This window comes from Clytia hemisphaerica, unplaced genomic scaffold, assembly GCF_902728285.1.
Source record: "Clytia hemisphaerica strain Z4C2 unplaced genomic scaffold, Clytia hemisphaerica genome assembly, whole genome shotgun sequence".
NCBI classification, from domain to species: Eukaryota; Metazoa; Cnidaria; class Hydrozoa; order Leptothecata; family Clytiidae; genus Clytia; species Clytia hemisphaerica.
Window position 1 is genome coordinate 254957 of NW_027104274.1, and position 22527 is coordinate 277483.

General features: G+C 36.3%; 1 protein-coding gene and 1 long non-coding RNA gene across 2 annotated transcripts; one reads left to right on the forward strand and one right to left on the reverse strand.

The window, feature by feature from the left end:
- The first annotated feature begins 8148 nt into the window (after positions 1–8148).
- Positions 8149–17441, forward strand: LOC136816735 (protein bicaudal D homolog 2-like). The gene is made up of 6 exons (XM_067073055.1): positions 8149–8500; positions 12611–12832; positions 13223–13414; positions 14103–14286; positions 14492–14593; positions 15042–17441. The coding sequence occupies exons 1-6, from the start codon at positions 8306–8308 to the stop codon at positions 16382–16384; spliced, it is 2238 nt and encodes a 745-aa protein (XP_066929156.1). The 5' UTR covers positions 8149–8305; the 3' UTR covers positions 16385–17441.
- Positions 17442–20728: 3287 nt separating this feature from the next.
- On the reverse strand, positions 20729–22271 carry LOC136816736 (uncharacterized). The gene is made up of 2 exons (XR_010847977.1): positions 22111–22271; positions 20729–21076 (listed from the first exon to the last, which is right to left on the reverse strand). It is a non-coding gene; the product is annotated as an uncharacterized lncRNA (long non-coding RNA).
- Between the last annotated feature and the right edge of the window lie 256 nt (positions 22272–22527).

A 22527-nucleotide genomic window follows, 5' to 3' on the forward strand; every position in this document is an offset into this window, starting at 1 on the left:
GTAACGTTGCAAGAATTTTTACCTCCACGAACCCGCCTTTTTCCCCTTGGAGTAATAGTTTAAATTCAAAATTAGAGGCAATTGGTGGTCCTATTTGTGTTAAATCCGTATAAAATATTACGTCATGATAATCAAGAAAAATATTTTGTTTTTATATATTTTAATCAAAACAACAGTGTCGAGATGAATACAGAGCATGTTTGAGAATTAAACCAATCAACTGGTCGAAATGCGGAGCGGAAGCGACTGAATGTATGAAACCATACATGAAACCAAAAATCACGCCCAAACCGAAGCCGCCACACATTGTTTGCCTAATCAATGTGAGTAGATTTCATTCTAACTCTAGCGCCCAAAACTTCTTCCCAACTCTGTGCCACAGGTCCTGTTTTATACATTTTATTTGCGAGACTGAAAATTTTGAAAGATAGACAGCTGCCAAAGACTCTATCAGGAAAGATTAGGTATACCCCAAAAAAATTTCGAACAAGTCTTGGCCTCTAGGTACACCCTAAGGGAACCTAGGGGGCTGAAATCGTGTGATTTATCTCAGTCATGGACATTGTTAAAGCAGTGCCGTAGCAACTGGGGGGGCAAGGGGGGGGGGGCTATGCCCCCCCCAATAATTTTTTCAAAAATGGTTATTTTGCTAAATGCAAAGTTTTTCTTTTTTAATTTGTCATAATTGTCACAATTGAGTGCATTTTCAAGCAATCTAGAGCTCAAATTTTCAAAATTTCCCCCCTCGGGCCAAACCATGGTTGGCCCTCGTGGTGTCACGAAACTTCAGCCCCCTCAATATGAAAATGCTTCCTACGGCACTGTAAAGTATTGATGTTCAAAACCTAAAAACTAAATATTCAACACGACAGTTGAAATCAATTTCTTTCAGTGTGCTAAAAATTTCACAATGGGATGTATGCTAACTGGAAGTTGCACCAGAGCTGACATGAATGCATGCACACAAGGCTGTTTAAAATTACAACCTACTGCTAAACCTACACAGATGACTTTTTAAAGTTGCAGAATAAATGTAAGAATGTGGTTTTGTTGTTTCATTCCGTAGATGCTGGACGAGGTTATCGTCCGTAAAGCTTGATCGCTTTGAGAAACTAAAACATTAAACCCGCTTTTCGCGTTGTTCTTCTCTTCCAAATTTTTAAACAACGAACTTTTTGACAGAAGCTACACATTCTTGAGTCCTAATTGATATATTTGCCTCGATCTTTCAACGCGACTACCCCGAACAAAAATTCTTCAGGACGGGCAGAACTATGATTCCCAAATGGGATCTTCCAGATCGAGTTAGTGGCGGGAACTGTCATACATGAATAATACAGTAGAATGATTTATATTTTTCCTATTGAAACTTTCTGTTTTAGTGTCTCAGGGCAACTGGTAAATGCAACTAGGATGGTGTTAAAGATAAAGAAACATGTACTGCAGAAAGCAAACAATGTCATCTAAACTGTTGTTCCTTCAAGGTAAATCCATTATATTATGAAGAAAAAGTAACCTTCTTTACCAAAGGCCTTCTCGAGAGTATTAGCCTTATTAATTTGTTATTCAGCTCTAGAGTTATCTTAAAAGTGGGTTAATTTTGGTGTTTTAATTTGGCGAAGGATCAATTTTTGGAAATTGGCAGGGATTTAAATTGGAGAATGGGAAGGTTTTAGGCCCTGGTAAACTGAAAAGTACGTTGTGTTTTACTAAACAATGCATATTGTCCATAGAATTTCTATCTTTAAAAGATTTTGTTAAATTTTGCGGGAATTTAAATTGACGAATGACCGATTCTTCTCAGCTTTAGCGGGAATTTAATTTGACGATTTTTGCCAATTCACAAAGTTTAATTCATGCCAAAATTAATCCACTTCCCTTGACAATGGATGGTTTAGTAGTCTTTCATTCTTACAGGAATAAGTTTGGTCCCTTTGAGACGGTTTGGGGCTGTTTTTCCGCTGGGTTTGAGGCTTCTTAGTAGTGTGTCCGGCAAAAACGTTCAGTTGATTACAATCTTGTACCCAGAGCCAATTGCACCACATTTTGATTGACGTACTACAACCTTTCATGAGCGCTATCAGTAGCGAAAAAAAAGAGCTTTTCATATGGTTTAACTGTTTTCGACAAACATGCTCCTCATACTACTAAAGTAATCAAAGGAAAACCGTCTCCATGGCTACGAAAAGATCTGACACTGCTCATGAACCAACGCGATCTAGCTTTACGAAAGGCACGTCGAACAAAATCCGAAGACGATTATGATAATTACAAGAAACTTAGAAACAAATGCAACGGAAAATTAAAAGATTCAAAAAGAAAACACTACAAAGAAATTCTAGAAGAAAACAAATCAAACCCAAAGAAATTTTGGGACACTGTCAAAAAAATATTCCCGACAAAGTCAAAATCAAATGTACCTTTCTCTACCCAGAAGATAGAAAACGAACGAACAGCAATCATCTTCTCCGATTATTTTAGCGAAGTCATCAAAAAGCTAAAATCGACCTTCTCAATGTTCACCGACCACGTTTGGAGACCACCTAAAATTCGTCCACTAAGAGCTCTTCAAGCCTTTAATTTCACCTACGTACCGAAAATTTTCGTCGAAAGAGAATTGAAAAATTTAAAGCGCAACAAAGCAACAGGTGCAGATGATTTACCTCCTGGAATGTTAAAAGACTGTGCCACCGAGATATCCAAACCACTCGCTTATGTCATCAACATGTCCATCACTTCAGGAGAAGTTCCAACACTTTGGAAACAAGCTCTTGTCTCACCTATCCACAAATCCGGGATCAAAAAACCAGAAAATTTTAGGCCCATATCGATCTTGCCAACGTTTTCAAAAATATTGGAGAAAGCTGTTTGAAGCCAACTTTCTGACTTCCTCGAAAATAATAACCTACTGACCGATCGTCAATTTGGATACAGAAAAAACCGATCAACCAAAATTGCTAGTGCCCTACTGTTTGATGACATTAGATCTTCGATCGACAAAGGAGAACTAGTAGGAGCTGTCTACATCGATCTGACAAAAGCATTTGACACCGTTGGTCATGCTATTCTACTGCAAAAGCTTCAAGAATACGGGATCTCCGACATGGAACTGAAATGGTTTAAAAGTTACCTATTTAATAGAAATCAGCAAGTCCGTATCAGCAACTCGTTATCAAACAAAAAACCGTTGTTCACTGGCGTACCCCAAGGATCTATACTAGGTCCTCTGCTATTTTTAATTTTATTCAACGATTTCCCAGAATGTTTAGAGAAATCAAAAGTCATCATGTACGCAGACGACACCGTAATATACTGCAACGGAAAGTTGAAAACGCAAATCGAAAGTGATCTGAATCACGACTTGAATAAAGTTTCTGAATACTTCGACAACAACGAATTGATCGCTAACTTGAAAAAGGGAAAGACGGAAACTATGCTCTTTGGAACAGCTAAACGTCTCTCAATGATCGACAAAATCCTTAATGTTTTCTACAGATGCCAACAAATTAATTACGTACAGGAATACAAATATCTCGGAAACAAAGTTGATCCAAATCTGAACTTTAACAAAACCTTCGATACCTCCTACAAAACAGCATCCGGTCGACTGAGACTTCTCCAAAAACTCTGTTCTTACCTCACTAAAGATGCAGCCTATTCTATTTTCACCATGATGACTGTTCCAATTCTGACGTACAGAGGCCCGATCAAGCTGACATACACCGAAACTCAGAAGAAGCAGTTTAAATCTCTTGAATCTAGAGCTCATCGACTAACGGGGAAACGTATTCCATCCATACTCAACTTGATCCACGCAGAAGCACTAAACCTGATTAAAAGCTCGATTGATAATGAAACTTGTTCAAACCTAAACGGTTATTTTAAGCTGAGAAAACATACTAAAACAAGGAACAATGGGTATCTGATTGAGACCTCAAAAATGAAACTCGAACTTGGAAAACAAAGCTTCAAATATAGTGGAGCTAAACTTTTTAATGATTTACCAATTAAAGTTAGGAAAACAATTTCTTCTAAGGATTTTTCTGACGCCATGAAGACGCACCTGAAAGTTTAAGCAATATCTTTGTATTGCTTTTTCTTTTAAGAGCTCTTCAAATTATCTATCCTACTCTAGTTTTTAACTTCTCCACTATGCATCTTCTTACTACACATCTCAGTCTTAGTCTCACACCTCTAGTCTCTCAGCCTTTCTGGCCACTTTGACCACGATGCCCATCCTTTGAAACATAAGACTATACTCAATCTTTCGAAAACATTAGATTTTAGATTTTATCAATTTTATCAATTTATAATAGTATTTATTTTTAGTATTTATGTCATTTTATCTAATTTTTATCTTGAGTGTGTGTCTTGAGGTGTGATGTTAAGCGAGTGTACGATTTGGGTGAGAGGAGTGACGTTGATAGCAGTTGTAAATTTTTATTTATTTAACTGATGTATGCTCCTCTTTAAATATTAATAAATGAATGAATGAATGGTATTTAAAATCAAAAGTTGAGTTGAACTCATTCCCTAGAGAGATAGCTCGCAATTGTATCACTAAATTGTATCAATAAATTAAAAAGTAAGATTTAAGGGAAAAGATTTATATAAAGTTTTATTTTTATTCAGTGTGAAACTAGGCATAAAGAATGTTTGGCTGACACTTCCAAAGACGAGGAATCGTGCAACGCAACATTGGACTACTGTAAAAATGACTGCAAACTCTAAGGTCCAAACCTACAACTTTTTGTAATTTTGATTGAAAGAAAATGATATACAACCTATTTTGTCTGTTTTATTTTGCATTAAATATTCCATTCTCTGTCTGAGATGAACTTCGATTATGTGCCGTGTGCGTGCTGCATTTCCGAAAGGGGGGACAAAAAACATCTCGGTCAAAGTTAGACAATTGACATCTTGAAAGAAAGACACAATTTTGAAAAAGTTTTGTTCAAAAAAAATCAAAAAAAGGGGGGGGGAGCAAAAGGAAAAATGGGAAGGGGTGGATTTCAAAAAGGTGCAACAAAATTTTTCTGGGGGAGAAAGTCTTCTGTCACCTTTTTAGTTTTTTTACATATGCATATTTTTTCTTCCTCAAATCACATGGCAGGCAGATGTTCTCTTTCTTGATACATTTTAGTGTGCAATACACCCCTGTCTCACTGCCCAGGTGGAGCATTTTTCTTCAGTGGGGATAAAAATCCCTATTGAAATCCCAATGAGGATAGTTATAAGCGCACCTATTTTATAAGAATCAAATCAATAACTCTTGATAAACAGCCATATATCTTTCGGTAATTAGCTCTTACAAAGTAAACAAGGTACAGTGCACAATATGGAGCATGTTTATTGTTCTTATAAACATCTACTTTATAAGAATCAAATTAATAACTCTTGATAACGGAGACATCAGTTATTTTACTCTTTGCGCCAAGCTGTACACCTTTTTTCTTTTTTGTCAGCTAATCAGAGAGAAGAAAAACATTTGGCTTTGGTGTTTTCTTCTTGTGTAAAAATATTTTCGATAATGTGCTGCTCACAATGGTTTCAAAGGAACGAGACAAGCGCTCAGCGAACAGAAATTTCTAGCTGTGCGCTTATTTGATGGCGATCCAATAAAACGATCTAGTGGAATGCAGCTTTCAAACGTTCATTCTCGATTATGAATGCGTTCGCGGGGCATTCATAGCGACAACTACTTGCTAGTACTGTATATTCTCTTTGGATGAAATCAGGGTAAATCCGACGTGGACGAAAATTTTGACAAATTTTCCAGTGGGACTGGGGTCCCAGCGGGTCTGTGACACAGGGTTGTTGTAATGTAAATGTCAAACTCAAAGACAAAGGCGCATAAAAATTCGAGGGGTAAATAACTCGAAAAATTATCGTACACCTCTACAAAAAGTCAAAAAAAAGTCAAAAAGTCAAAGAAAAAGTCAAAAAGTCAAAAATAAAGTCAAAAAGTCAAAGAAAAAGTCAAAAATTCTTAGAAAAAAGTCAAAAAGTTAAATAAAAGTCAAAAAAAAGTCTTGAAAAAGTCAAAATATTTCTTGAATGGGCGGATGGGTGGAGCAAAATTTATGGGCGGTTTGGCGTTTTTGGACAGATTTGGGCGGAAAATGTTGGGCGCCCGAAGGCGGTGGGCGTTTTTGTCGGAAAAAGTCAAAATGAAAGTTTGAAAAAAGTCAAAAAAAAGTCAAAAAAAAGTCAAAAAGTCAAATAAAAGTCAAAAAAAAGTCAAAAAGTCAAATGAAAATTCAAAAAGTCAAACAGTATCGTACACCTTTTTTCAAGTGATTTACCCCTCGTAAAAATTAATAATCTGAATTAATCAACACCCGGGGGGGGCACTGACCTTGACGACCGACGGGGACGTGCCGCTGGAGTTTCAAAAGTCGATCCTGTCAGAAATGAAATTTGATGAAAAATAGACCCTGTCAGAAGAAAAATTCGATGAAAAACCTACCCTGTCAGATTCTACTGTGAAAAACCTACCCTGTCAGATTCTACCCTGAAAAACCTACCCTGTCAGATTCTATGTTAAAAACCTACACGTTTTTCGCGTTTTTCGTAAAGTTCAACGCGATATCAACATTTCCAGGCTAAAAAACTACAGAATTGCATAAACATTAAACCTCAATACCTGGAAAACCGACCAAAAGAATCGACGACGAGAGTTATGAAATTACAAAGTAAACATATCTTTAACATTATTCAAAATCATCACTCTCTACTTCCACAAAATGTGTTTCAAAGCTAGAGAGGTCATACAATATTATAGTTGTACAAGAACAAATAGAACGCTAAAGTTTCAAAAAACGTAATAATGAACGTAGATAAATTTCAGATATCCGTTTCCAGGATTACCGTAGGATCACATAAGATTCCGATTCCCGCTCTAGCATTACTGGGATCATTTCGCTAGTTTTCCCGGTCATACCGGCAGAAAAAAGTGAATTAGTCCAAGCTGGCAAATCATAAAACGCAAAAAAGAAGTAATGTTTTGATTATTTTTATAATCGGCCAACTTGTTTCATTGTTTTCAACTAGTCGGAACTGACTATCATCTGTTTTCAAGTGGCAAGTGGAATGTTATAGCAGGAATCGGAATCTTATGTGATCCTACGGTAAGGTTCTCAAAATCAGAACTGACGAGGTCTAGGTTTGAAAGGACTATTTTGCAAGTATAAGCTTTAAAACGACGCTTTTACAAAGAGGACAAGAGGATGTCAATGAAGAGTCGAGAGTATTGTTCTGTTCTACAGCTGTTCTAAGCCTACAGCGGAATGTCTCAACGATATGGGAAGAAACATAACAGTTGAAATAAAAAATCTGAATCAAAATCTGGAATCTGTTGTTAGTACCACTATTCAGCTGAACATTTATTCTAAATAGTTCAATAGAGGTATCTTTGAAATTAGCCTCGATCCTTTTAAGAGGGCGCAATGGCGGGCGTGTGGTGCGAGACAACAGCAGCAAAGCGCCTGTGTTGGCCTAGACGAGACTGGCAACTCTACCGACTGTTAACTCTTTTCGGCAAAAAAAACCGTTTGCGAATTTTCTTCGGCTTTGGGCTTTTTTCTTAGATAGTGATTCGTCTTAGACTATAACATAGTCTAGTGTTGGCCGTGCGATAAGTATTTGCAAAAAGCTGTTTGCCCCTCGGGTGTGCTCACCGCCGCGTCAAAACGATTTGCAAAAACGGCAAAAACAGACCCTGTCAGACACACATCATGAAATTGCGCCCCTGTCAGATCAGGATTTTGCAATTTTAGATACCCTGTCAGTAATTCTGCGACACTGAAAAAGGTACCCTGACCAGCGGCACGTCCCCGTACCTATTTTTGCCTAAGTGCCCCCCCCCCGGGAATCAACATTTCTTTTCTGGGAAGGGAAAACACTATAAAATGGTTGAGAAAAGGATTTTTTCATTTTCAGCACCCCCACTTTTTTGCAAAGTAAAAAGTTTTGCTTGGCGCCTCCTTAGACTCTATATTCATTGCCCCCCCCCCAAAAAAAAAAAACTTTCAATTTCATGGCGTGAGAAAAAAATTTGCTGCATGATAAAAGATCAAATAGCCTCCGTTCGTAAAATTTTCTCGGGAAATCAGAACGCGGGTAAGTAGGCTAGTTTGTTTTGAAGACGAACTCTTTTTGACCTCAAAAAGAAAAAGCTTCTCAATGGTTTTGGACGGTTTTGGGGTAATATATTTTGCAGATTGATGGTAAATTTGTTTGAAAAACTATTTTCAGAGTCTACATGTTTAATATTATACATTTGTAATCATCAAGAAAATGTGAGATGGGGACAGTTGGAGATCTGAAGAAAGAAATCGACCGATTGACTTTTGATCTGCAACAGGCCTGTCTTGAGAAAGTACAAGCTGCTGAGTATGGTTTGGCAGTTTTGGAAGAAAAGCAGCAGATCCAAGACAAGTATGAAGAGCTTGAAAAAACATATGAGAACAAAAACAAAGAATTAAGCCAAGCTGTTGAGGTATACCCATAAGTTTAGACATTTTATATTGTAATCAAAACAAAAAAGGACACAGACGTCATATGTTGACAGTTACCGTAATTTGGTCTAATGTCGACATCCGTCTTCTAATTTCGACATCCTTCTTTATAGATAGGAATAATAAGAAGGTCGAAATCACTGATAGACTAAAGATTTTTCCTCGCATTGCGCTCGCTTGTCAAAGTCAATCAGCTATTCCGACCTTCCTCAGTTTCTATTGTTCCTATCTCTAAAGAAGGGTGTCGAAATTAGAAGACGGATGTCGACATTAGCCCAACTTACGGTACATCAAAATGCCTCGAAAATGTCAATATGAAAATTACGTAATCAGAGAACGTATGTCTCGCTCATTATAAAAAGGCCGAGACAAACTTTCAATAATTGGATTGTAACATCAAGTTAAGTCTCTGTTGTTAAGTCACCAGGGGGTAAATAAAACAGACCTTGATACATTAATCGTTCGTTTCAACTTGACAATTCGTTTAAAACTCAGCCCCCTAAATATTTGGGGTAGGTAAAATATGTACAAAGAAATTCATACTTTTCCAACCTGGCGAATCTTTAAAAAAGAAGCGAACAATAAAATATAATTACCCTTTCCAAATAAACCTCTTCGGTGGCAAGCGTAGTCTACTCTGAAGTAATTGTAAAATTTATGTGATGGGAGTTTGACGTACTCTCTGTGTATTTACATCCGTTGTAATGTAATGTTGTTGTTTGGGGATTACAAAGTTCTCTGGAATTTCAATCGCATTTATTCAGGTTGATTTTTTATGACTTCTAATGGTACTTTTTCTAACGAGTTTGATTACTCTGTTCTCACACTTATGTCTTTTTTTTTTGCGACCTTTTCCGTGATTACTTTTATTTATATTTTTAAAGACAGGTAAGAAGGCATATTGATGTAACTGGTTGAATATGTACTCCCTTAGGCACAACGTTCTTTAACCCTTTCCGGACGCACGGGCCACCGGGTGGCCCATGAATCGTGTTCCTATACGACGCACGGGCCACTGGGTGGCCCATAGCTTTGTAAAAGATTTTAACAGTTTTCGCGCCAAAATACAATAACATGGTTTTGAATAATGATTTTGAGATAAATTTCCCGTAACCTGCAAAAAACCGCTTTCCATATCTTGTTTACAACTAGAATTATAACATTTCAATGTTTGTTGTAAATTTACTCAGGCTAAATCTGTAAGGTAAAAATTGCTCAAAAATTTGGACAAAAAATCACTTTACTCAGATTCTTGGAAAGCTTATGACATGAAATTTTCTTTACCCGGTCAGTAATTCAATTCTCTAAATCATATTCAAAGTTCAAGACGTAAATCAAATGCCTTTTACTCTATTTCTTTATTCAAAGTCAAAAATTTTGCTGTTTCGAAAAAAAATCTGCCGATTTTTCGGTCACGTGAGCAGGTGTCAGCCATATTTCAAAATTTTTTTTTGGTATTTCAAAACCCCTATTAAATGTGAAAAAAATGAGGTATTACTTATCGTGATATCTTTTATCAATCACTTTCTATTGCAATTTTAGTGAAGCCAGTCAAATATCAAATTTTTGTTCGCGTCATATAGCTGTGAAATCATGCGTCCGGAAAGGGTTAAAGCAGGGTATTATTTCCTGTAATTTATAAAGGCAGCTTAGGAAATTAAATAATGTGTGTTTTTTTATACATATAAATAAGCTCTTAATATTCTTTTAGTAATAGACCTTTTCGCCTTTCCATCCGCCATCTTGAATTGTATGCAAAAATATAGGAACGAAAAAGCCGTGGTTGGATTTAGTTGGAAAATATGCAAAACATATGCAAGTTTACACAAAGATTAAAAAGACAACAAAGCATCTTATAAATAAATTTTATAATCATTAGAACAATAAAAGATGGAATTTCTTAATCCAAAAAGAAATATTTACCGAACAAAAAAAGCCTTTTAGGAATTTGTTCTTAAAGACATTGCATATTCTGTTTTCATGCCATTAAAAAATTCCACAAAGACGGAGTACACACATCAACTTTCAAAACACGCAAACTGAAAGCAGTAATTATGACGTCACGCATTCAGCGGGTTCAGATCGATGTTTTGATTTGATCGTTTGGCGGTTCTATTCCTAGGAGAATAATTTACCGTCAGCCGAATAAGGATTATTTTTGTACCTTCGTGGGTGATTTTTCAGCTTGAGCTTATGTCTAATGTTATGGTTTTTTGAAGTGCTTGTTCTAAGAGATGAGCGAATTTGATTATTTCTAGTTTTCAAAAGAAGCAAATTTAATCTTTCTTCTACAAGATTACACTTTAATATAATGCTAATTATGCATGTAAGTTTTATATTAATACTTTCTTTTTGCATATGTTTTGCATACTTTCTAAGGGAATTTCACCACAGCAATTCGGCCACCATAATTTTTGCATACAATTCAATATGGCGGCTGGAAAGGCGAAAAGGTCTATGTTACCGGACAGCTGATAATTAGGCTAGGCTAAACTTACCTCTATAGACAGGCAGCTGAGGTCACAAAAAAATCGGACGGGTGCGAACAATCCCAAACCACAAACGTGTCCGGTAATATTTTAGGACCTGGATGACGTCATGCGTGCCCATGGGTAGCAACTCCAGAAGATTTTTCAAATTTTAATTTTTTTTTCAAAACCTATCCTTATCTTGTATATTGGACAGTGAAAAAGAATGCGGCTATTATATTTTGATTTTTCCCGACATGTTTCGGACTCGGTCCGTTCTCAAGGGAATGATATTTCTGTAGAAAAAAAAAGCGTTTTTATACAAAATTATTTGACGTCAAATTGGACAAATACGTCATTTTAGGCGATTTCGGCTTGAAAATGGGTTGGTGTAAATGGGGCCATCTGATAAGTTGAATTTGGTCTAAAATGAACGTGTAAATCAGACTTAGGCGCTCGGTTGGAGAAGATTGAGTTCTTGGTTCAACCCATGAGGTGCGAGGGTTCTCAGTTCTTTGATCCAGAAGTTTTCTCTCTGTAGTATTATCCTTTTCATTCTTTCTACAGTCTCGTTGATCTGTTCGATGATGGTGAACTTTGCGTCTCTGTTGAAATCGTGGTTGGTTTGGTGGAAATGTTTACACGCTGGGATTGTTTCTTGTCGTGGTCTGTATGCATTACTTCTATGGTTATTGAGTCTTTGATTGAATTGGGTCTCGCTTTTTCCAATATATTGGATGTGACATTTGTTGCATTCCAGGAGGTAGATGATGCGAGTGCTTTTGCAGTTAACGTTGTGGAAGATCTGGTACGTCCTTTTGGTTTGTTGACTGGTTAAGGTCGAGGTTGACATTATTTGTTTACCGCAAAGGTTTCCTGTCCTTGTTAAGCAAGGCTGGCACTTTCCTTTCAGTTTTTGTTGTTTTCTTGAGACTTTGTTGTTGGATATTGATGTTTGTCCAAGTAGATCTTTCAAGTTTTTGTTGCGTCTATACGCAATGACTGGTGTTTGTTGGAAGGTATCTTGAAACCGTTCGTTGATGTTTAGGATATCCCAGTGCTTTTCCAGTAAGGTACGAATAGGTGGTAAGTTTTTGTTAAAGGTAGTGATGAAGGCGATTTGTTGTTTATTCTTGGTGTTGTTGTATTTTAGGAGATCTTCCCGGTTCTTAATCTTAACTTTGTCGAACTGTTTATGGAGGTTTTCAGCTTTGTATCCTCTTCTGATGAATGCATCTTTCATTTGGAGGAGGGATTGGTTGTATTCTTCGGGGTTGGAGCAAATCTTTTTTATCCTTAGTGCTTGACCGTATGGGATGTTGTTTTTTAGGTTGTTTGGGTGGTATGAGGTATTATGGAGGTATGATGACCGATCTGTTGGTTTTTTGAAGATCTTGTAATCTAGTCGATTGTTCTTTATGGTTATCGTTGTGTCCAGGAAGTTGATCTCACTATGAGAGTATTCCGTCGTGAATTTAATTGATGGGTGAACTGTGTTGATGATTGCGAAAAATTCTTTTAGATCACTTTCTGTGCCTTTCCATATAAAAAATATGACATCAATGAATCAAAAAATTGACTAATTAGACTTGATGAGACTCTATATTTTTTTTATTGTTATAGCAAATCAAGCTTTTGAAAGCAAAGAGCAATGAATTGGCACATAAAGTGGATCAGCAGCATGGAAACATTGTCCAAGAGAGTACAACAAGAGAATCTGCATTCGCTAGCAAAATCAGTGATCTTCACATTGAAGTGAAACAGTTGAAGAAGAGTGAGAAGAACTTCAAACAAGAATGTGAACTGACCAAACAACATTATTTAGAACTTCAAAAGAAACACGAGGTATAAATTTTTTGTTTTTTTGTTTCCTGGGCTATGAAACCTGAGCTTTACAATGTTTCCAATTGTAATATAGGTCATAGATTCTTAGTAGGGGGAACCAGTGGACACTATGTGTAAGTGAGAATAGGTTTTGTAAACCTCCTGTGAATTATGAAATAGAAAAAGTAATAGAGGCTTCCCTTCACCAAATTTAGTCATTTTACCACTACTTTGTTTTTTTTTACTTTCTTTTTCTTACTGGAGGTCTTAGTATCGGTATGATCATATTATAATTGAATATGTACCATCCATCCGTCAAAAGTGATTCTAACAAACTATTGAGCGCTTTACTTGAGCTTATTAAAATTGAGTCAAACATTTCGTGACAAAAAAATCATAATATATTTATAGACCCTTGTCAACAAGAAAGACCAACTGATGCATGAGAATCGAATACTGAAGAACAAAGAAGCTCGTTTCAATGAAGAATACAATACATTGGAGGAAGAAAATACTTCTTTACAGAAAAACTTGTCACGTGCTAAACAAACCATGGTCGAATTCGAAGGATTGAAAGTAGAAAATCAAAGTCTTTTAGACGAGGTTTGTGTTTTTTTTCATCTAGCAGCCTATGGCGACTGTTTGTTGTCCTTTTTCAAGATTTAAACATTAGAAAACCTTTGAGTTTAAAGCCTTGAAAGTAGCTAAAAAGTTATCTAAAACCTTTCTCAAGCAAGAAACAGTATGACCTCTAATATTTGCGCCGTATTAAGATTGACAGATTTAATCTTTTCTTTATTTTTAAGCGCCATTTTTCGAAATCTGGCGATGGGTATTACTTTCAATCCAGTTCAATCTGGTGTTTGAGTGAAAACCATGCAGGTCACGCGTTTGGCTGGGAGATTCCCATTCATGAGTTTCAAATCTAGCCCCTTCCAAGCTTTGAAATCAATATGATATGATTTAGGCTATTTTATAGACAGGTAGTTGTTGTAGCTACTACATTACTTATGGATTTAAGTGAGCCGCAATTCGGATCAATTATTAGATATACACTGAAGAATTTTTATCGAAGTTTGATCACCGGTCTTTCCGCCAACTCAGCGAATGGGTAGTTAAGATTGGATAGTAACCTGATCTAGGCGGTAAGTTACTTAGAGCTGAGAGTAGGTGTTGCGATCCACCTCAGCATTGAACCTCCCAGGCAAATAGAAAAGGGGGTAGACTCTCGGCTTGGTTTGCAGCAACCAGATAAACATTTTGCTCACTTACAGTATATTATTATTCTCAGATTGACAGCTTACGATTACAATTACAAATGGCATCCAGCGCACGTGATCAATTCGAAAAACAGTTGCACGAAAGTCTTGAATCACTAAAAGAACAGCGCGAAAAAATCACTCACAATCAGAGAGAAATTAATGAGCTTAAACAACAAGCTATTGCACAGAAATGCGGCATGGTTTACGGAAAAGGTAATGGAAATTTTCTTCCGTTAAGGTACTTGTGTTTGAATCGAGAGTCATAATAATAAGTCTCAAAACGTGTTTTTTCTTTTTGTTACTTCTGACGTTTTTAACCCCTTACTTTTTTTTATTTACATACAGAAAAGGGTCTTTATTCTTGTTCACGATCGGAAATTGCCTGGTTAGAATTTGAAGAAAGATAATTACATTTCAGGTGACTTCAATGGGCGTATTGACATGGATGGTGGCGGTGAACATCCTTTGGTGAGACAAATTGAACAAGAATACAAGACAACGCATCCTTCGCCAAGCCCAGGTATTGAAGAAAAAATCATTCTTCTTTCTGTTACTGTAGAATGAGTTGTTAAAAAAGTGTTCTAAAAATATCTGTTGTTTGTCATAAATAAAGCCTTGCAGGTTTTGCAGCTCCAGCGTTAAAAAAATGCATTCATTTTTGGGTGTAAGGCCGCCAGCCTTTTTATCAAAATATAAAGATTTTTGTTAACTCTGATTCGGATTGTCAAGGGTAACGTAAAGTCTACACGCGCATTGTAAGCTGAAGGAGCCACTATTTTCGTTCGAATTACAAAAAGATTCGAATAATGGATTTAAGTAAAGAAGACTACGTATTCATTTTTTGACTGTATGGTGGGGTCAACCCGTTAATATGCCACGATCTCCTTAAGATGATATTTCACTATTTCTATATGATTGGACCATTAATGTTACTTTACTGATAATTGATGTCTTTATTTTTACTTCAGCCGTGGTAGATGACATCCTTAAAGAATTACAGGGTGGAGAAGTTCGCGATCTAGAAGAACAGTTACGGGTAGTTCAAGAAGAAAAAGAGCACTTGGAAAAAGAGCTAACAAGACAAGCCTCTAACGCCGATATAGTTGCTGATGCTACGTCCCTTCTCCGTAGAGGCTCTAGTGGGAATGTATCTGAAGAAGGAGATGAGTATACCTTGAATAATCAGTTGCAGGAATTATCGGACGTCCGTAGTCGCGAATCTGCTTACCAGTTGGAAATTAAGAGGTTGTGCGAAGAGACCGATGAACTTAAGGAACTTTTGGTTGATGTCGAGAATGAGAAGAATGCTTTGGAGGAGAGTGCTAAGGGTGAGAGTAAACAACTATCGGATGATTTATTACAAACGAAATCGAAGCTGAGAGAATCTGAGGGGAAAGTGAAAGACCTGAAGGAGAGAGTTTCGGTTTTGAAAGAAACTGCTTCAGAGGGTGACGGACTTTTCAAGAATCTTTATGATGGCTTGGTTGAGATTTTGAACCAATTGTTGAGCGTACAATGTAAAGTTGTTATCATCAACGGGGAAGAGCAGACGGATTCGAAAATTGCCAAACCTGGTGAAATGAGCTCTCCTTCGGACTGCTTGAAATTAACGACGCAAGTGAAACGACAAGTGCAAACGTTGAACGTTGCAGTTGAGAAAACGATGAATAAACAGAAAACATCATCAGCGAAGGAGGGTGACACAAACGGAGAGCAAAACAATGATATCATAGCAGAGAATGCGTTGTTAAAAGAACAAATCTTGAAACTGAAATCTTTGGTTACTACCAAACGTGAGCAGATTAGTACACTGCGAACTGTTTTAAAAGCGAATAAATCAACTTATGAGGTTGCATTGGCCAATTTAAAAAGCCGCTATGAGAATGATAAACAGATTCAAAGTGAAGCGAACGGACAGCTCAAGAAACAGATCAAATCATTGAAATCTGAGTGTCAGACTTTTGCGTCTTTACGTAGTATGTTTGCGTCACGTTGCGAAGAATACTTGAAGGAGCTACACGAGAAACAAAAAGCTATTCTAGCAGCTGAGGAAGAGAAACGAACCTTAAATCAACTTCTTAAACAGGCTATACACCAAAAGGTTGCCTTAACTCAGCGTGTTGAGGAGTTCGAAATCGCTCGTGAGCGTTTGAGACAGTTTACTAAAAAGAACGCTAAATCAGTTCCGAGTGGGGCCTCTGCAACCGGCGCTACTGGACCAGCAAATGGTGCTGGACCCAAAGGGCCAAATAAGGGTCAGAGACCAGGTAATGGTCCTAGAGGACCCCCTAGACCTGTTACAAGACTGTAAGGAATATATATTTCTGTTCTGAATTACTAATTTTGATGAGGTGGATATATGTTTGGATTTTTTACAACGAGGTTTTAACTTGTTTTAGATATACATAATTATTCTTTATTGATTTTAAAGACTTTTAGATTATATATTAGATTGTTTATATTTTATGTCACTCTCAGCTAGCGAATGAACTGTTGTCTTCTAAATCATAGTTTATATTGGGCTGTTCCATTAAAAACAATACAGGGGAGGGGGGGGCTGGACGAACCTTTTCAAGTCAAAAAACAATTATTGAATTATGTGTCGATACCCCCTGGAAAAAATGCCCTTTGAAAGATTCTTTTCATACCTTAAAGTGAGGGTGGACGAACTGAAATCAGTCTTTTACCCCGTGGAAATCTTAGAATAACTTTTATTTAGCCCCTTGGAAAAAAGATAAAAGATCCCCTGGAAATTTTTCTCGGGTTACACTTAGGAAATGTTCCCCCCTGTATGGATATAAATTGGAATGGCCCATTTCACTAAGGCAAGCACTCTTTAGACTATATTTTCATTGATCGCAGTACACAAAGTACAACCCTTATGTTGTATAATATAGTCATTTACTTAAAGCATAAAGACCTTTGAAATTTTCCGGCCCTTTTTGCAAAAGTTAATATCTTTGTAAATTCATAACAGGCAAATTCGAGAAAGTCGATGATCGTGTAAAATCCTTTAAATTAGAATATCTATAAATCTTCGAAATCACAATATAAACTCTAAAACCTGTAGCATTTTTAACCGTAAAATTTCCTGTAAATCTACAGTTTTGATTGAATTCCAGTATTGGTTCACTTTTAAAACATTTTTCCTGAAAATAATTGTCGGCCGAGAACGAATAGATTACGCAATTAAATCTTTATTTAGCCAAGCATTTCGATCTGTATATTTACCTCAGTTTATTGGTTAGCTGACAGTAGCTTTTAGAATTTTAAGTGCATTTTTCCACTTGACTTACGCATATCTGTCATAATAATTTAACAAATTTTATTTGCTCTACTGTATTTGAAAATATTCTGATTTCATTCAATGCTTCAATATTGTTTTAATTTTTTTTCATTTGCCTCTTCAATGGGTGGTTTTGATTGTGGCAAAAAATCTAAGTAAGTAAGGCCTGGTATAGTATGGTTGGAATATAATCCAAAAATTAACGAAGGTGAAAAAGTCAACAAAAAAACTATACCTATGCTTATATTTTGATTTTCTGTTTCAATAATGTTATCTATTGCATCAGTCTTTAGACCCTTTTCTGATTCGGTACATTTTTGTCGAAATACTGAATACTTAATAAAAACTAAACTTAAAAACCTACCCCAAAAAATGATTACTAAATCCCTTTTTTATAACAATAGTGTACTTTTGCTGAGGGTCTGCATTATTCTTATTTTTCTTATGAAAAAAGCGTGCATCGCTTGAACTTTTCACGTGCATCAGGAAGAAGTTCTTTTCTCTTTTAGACTTTTTTCGTTCTATCAACAAAACATTTTTTTAGATTTAAACACGTTAAAGACCATTAGCTTGAAACTTTCAGTGTGAATACACCCTAACTTTAGCGTTAAAGCTAATTAATTGCACAATCTCGGACAAAAGGTCGGTAGACTTTTCAAAAATTCCTCAATAGTGCCAAGAAAAGTCTTTTTGACACCTGGGAAATTCCCCAAATGAACTACAAGTGGTTATTTGGCAGAAGACACCTACAGCTACAGGCTTGCTAGCAGTCCCTGAAGCTGGAAATGACTGAAAATGGGTGAACTTCATCCACACAGGTGGTGGGTGCACCAGAGAGCTTGAAAAGTTGTTTATAATTGATTAAATCATCTCAATATGTTCTAATAGATATCTTCTCGAAAAAGTTGAAGAGCAACACTCATTGAATCTTCAATCTTAGACCATTTCCTTCAATGTCGAGTGGATTTGGCATCTGGAATTTTGACCCAGACTCTCCAAATCCAATTAAAACAACATTGGAAAATAAAAATTGAAAAAATGGAAAATTGTAACCCAATAATAACGGTGCTGTTCTTCATCTTTAAGACTGTATAAGAAGCTGATAGGCTAAAACTATACTTTAGGCGTACAAACTTTCGCAAATCTCGCGAATTTTAGCCCTTTTCGCGAAAGTAAAATGTCTTTGAAAATTCTCGAGAGGGCAATTCGCGAAAGTTTATACTTGCGAAAAAAAATCAGCAAAGAAAATGTACTCCAAAAGTCCATCAATTGTGGTTTGAGTAAATTTGAACAATCAAAACACTGGTTTTAAGTAGAAAATTCAAAATTTTCTACTTAAAACAGTTAAAATATTCCTAATTCGCGAAAGTTTCTGCTCGCGAAAGTTTGTACGCCTAAAGTACTCTAAATTTCTATTAATTTGGATTTTGAAGTTATGTAGATTTTCAAATTTTTAATGAAATTTTCTGAGGTAATCGCAGGCAATTTTCCTGTCTGTTAAAAGTTTGTTTTTTTAAATGAGAGTGATTTCGTTCGCTTACTTGTCAATCTAAGTTTACAAGCTTTTTCACATTTAATTGACACACGGGTCATGTGGAGCAAGATTGGTCAGAAATGGGAAATGAAAATCTTTTTAAAGCTTATTCAGCACAATATATGGCAATAGGGATACTTTAGGGAGACAACGTCCTGATATGAAGCATGTTAAAAATAAAACCTTTAAGAATTTTCAAAGACATTGACCCTCACAAATGAAACCAAAAATTATGAAAATTTGTACTCTTAGGTGCCAAATAAACGGGCCCCCCCGCTTGTTAATTTTTCGAAAATTTTCCAACCCCCCCCCGGACCTTATAAGGACCCCCCCGTTTATTAATTCTTAAGAATATTTTCAGCTGTCAAAGAGAAGGCCCCTTATTTTGCTCTTAATAGCCTGATTTTAGCCTATATTTACCTTACTTTTGGGGTTTCAGAAGTACAATTTCCAACCCCCCCGGCAATTAGGTACCCCCCGTTTATTAAAATTTCGAAAATTTTCCAACCCCCCCGTTTATTCGAACCCCCCCCCGTTTATTTGGCACCTAAGAGTAGGCCTTAAGTCAGAAGTACATCATTTCATTAATTCTTAAAGAAAGTTTGATTTAAAAGTGATAGTATTAGTACAACTCTACTTTAGGCGTACAAACTTTCGCGAGTAGAAAATTTCGCAATTTTTGCGAATTTTGGCCTTTTTTGCGAAAGTAAGTGTCTTTGAAAATTCTTAACAGGGCGATTTGCGAAAGTTTATGTTCGCGAAAAATTCTCAAAAAATTTCGAAATCTATAAGACCTCTAAACCCATGAAGGTAATAAAGATATAGATGGAGAGAAAACGTCTCGGTAATGATCTAAATGGTCGTTGAAATCTTTTATAAATCTATTCAAAGCGGCTTTTCTTTGATGTACCATCATTGGAAGCAAAAAACATCAATTTATTAATTTATAAGAACGGAAAGAGACTGTTTGGTTGATTTTGAAAAACTTAATTTTGCCGAAAATCCTTGTTAAAATGCGATTCGAAATAGTTTCAACTGATGTAGGACTAAAAGAGTATATTAATTTCATAAGGATACATTTTTGGGCTGGCATTTTGTTAACATTGAGAGTTGCATTACATTATCATTGAAAGTTTCTTATCTTAAAATCTTCACGTCTAAGTGGGCAGCGGTTTTCATACTCTGACAAAATGATCGATACAAGGTTCCTAATCGTAACACGTAATTCTTTTTTAAATCTATCGATGGCTTTATGGGCAGCTTCCCCTAGAAGTTTGGAGAATTGTGCTTATTATGTGAAGTTTTTTTCAATTTTTCATGAAAAGGCTATTATATTTCAATATACTTGTTAAAAATGTAATGTCTTTTCATTCATCTTAAATATTCCTACGAGTATACCCAAAATTAATCATCTTATTCCCAAAGCAACAAAAGGCATTGACTCTCCATTTATATCTTTATTACCTTCATGCTAAACCGTAATAAATATCAATTCTTTTGGCATATTTCTATCTTTTAATGCCTTTTTAAAGTCAAAAAGCAACGGTGTTAAACGGATAGGGAATATTTTTCACTTTTAAGGCAATTTTCATTCGAAAATTCTAATTTTTATCCAACGATTCACGTATGTTTATGCTCGCGAAAAACATTTTTTCCTCAAATTCGCGAAAGCAAATGTTGTAAATTTTGCGATTTTTCGACCTCGCAAAAGTTTCTGCTCAAGTTTGCACGTCTAAAGTATATGAAATTGATTCTTATTTTCTTAATTTTTCATCTTCATTTCTTAGTTTGAAAATTTTATTCAGCCATTTGTTAAAATTATTTTTCTTTTAGGATTGTTTTGAATATGAAAATATATTTTCAGGTCATAGAACTAAGCATTATTTACAAAACTTATGATGTATATCAGTTTTTCATAAAATAAAGAATATATACCAGTTGGCTATCAAGTTATGGCTTTCTAATATTGTTTTGAAAACTTATCAAAGAAACATCAGGTTCAGTAGTGAGCCAAAGTTCATTTGAGATAAACTTCGACCATGTTCTGTTTGGTGGTCTGGCTGATTTGAGCAATGATGATTTACATTGGTCCTCCTTGAGGTGGCGTCATAAGATCAATATCCGAGAATTCTCTTGCGACCCAAATTGCGCCAAGAAATATAGCTGTGTGCTTCACCATTTGCCTGAATAAAAAAAAAGAATAACATTTTGAGAAGCCAGAAAGAGGTAAAAAACTAACTGTTTAAACTTAATGTAAATCTGAAAACACAAAGAGCAAAGGCAACGTGGTTATCAGTTAATCAAAAGAATTATGACCAGAAGATCTCAATCGAACGGAATCGACGATCGAACCAGTCGAAAAAATCGAACGCAATCGACCGATTGAAATTCGATTGTCGAACGCAATCGAATCTCAATCGAATATTACCGGAATTTTCAGATTCGATTGATATTCGATTGCATTCGATTGATGTTCGATTGCATTCGATTGCGTTCGATCGTCGATTCATTGACCCCCGGATTGTTCATCGCATAATTTCTACGGGAAATCAAAAGTAATTTCATTTGGCTTGTGATATTTGAGAGCTTGGATGTTGAGAAGCTGCAAGAATAAAGCCAGACGATCTCAATCGAACGGAATCAACGATCGAACCAGTCGAACAAACGACCCTGCCTATGCCCCGGACAGTCCGGGGCAAATGTCTGGGGTCTGAAAAAAATAACTTTTTCCCCGGACCTACGTCCGGGGCTCCAATTTTTGCGCCATAAATTTACCCCCCCGGACGTATATCGTATAATTAGAAAAAAGCCCGCGCGGTCAGCGATTCTATAAAAAGCGACCGCGCGGGCTGTCTGGGGCGTCCGGGGTAGTCTCTCAAAAACAAATAATACGGACCCCGGGCACGCATCAAAAAAACCCCAGACTGTCCGGGGCATAGGCAGGGTCGTTCGAACAACAATCAAACCAATCGAATATCACCCAGAATTTTGACGTTCGATTGAGATTCGATTGCGTTCGACAATCGAATTTCAATCGGTCGATTGCGTTCGATTTGGTTCGACTGGTTCGATCGTCCATTCCGTTCGATTGAGATTGTCTGGTACTGGTTTTATGATGACTATCATCAACACCAACATCAAAAGAAAGAGGGGGGCTTTTGTAAATATCTCATAGCACCACAGTCATAGACCACTTAAAAAAAAAAGAATAACTTACCATCGTGCTGGGTTTTTATAAAAGCTGGCAATATATGTTGAACTTCTTTTAAGCATAGATTTAGAGGCAGCTGCCTTTGGTTTTCTTGCTCCTCGTGCCTCCATTTTGTTTATATCTGTGAAAGGGAGATTTTTAAGTGCGGTTACTAGTCTAGATGTCTGGATTAACCGAGGCGAGATTCTACCGAACAACAAGAACAAAGATAAACTTCAAAAAGTCTTTAGATTTTCCATGATTTTAAATGATATTATCATATCTGTTGGTTTGAAGTCTATGGAGAGCCGTTTGTAGAAATATTCACTCGATTATTTTTTCGATAAAACTTAACATTATCATTCGGTAAATTCAATTCTCATTCGGTAAATTCAATTTTCATTCGGTAAATTCAATATTATCATTCGGTAAATTCAATTATCA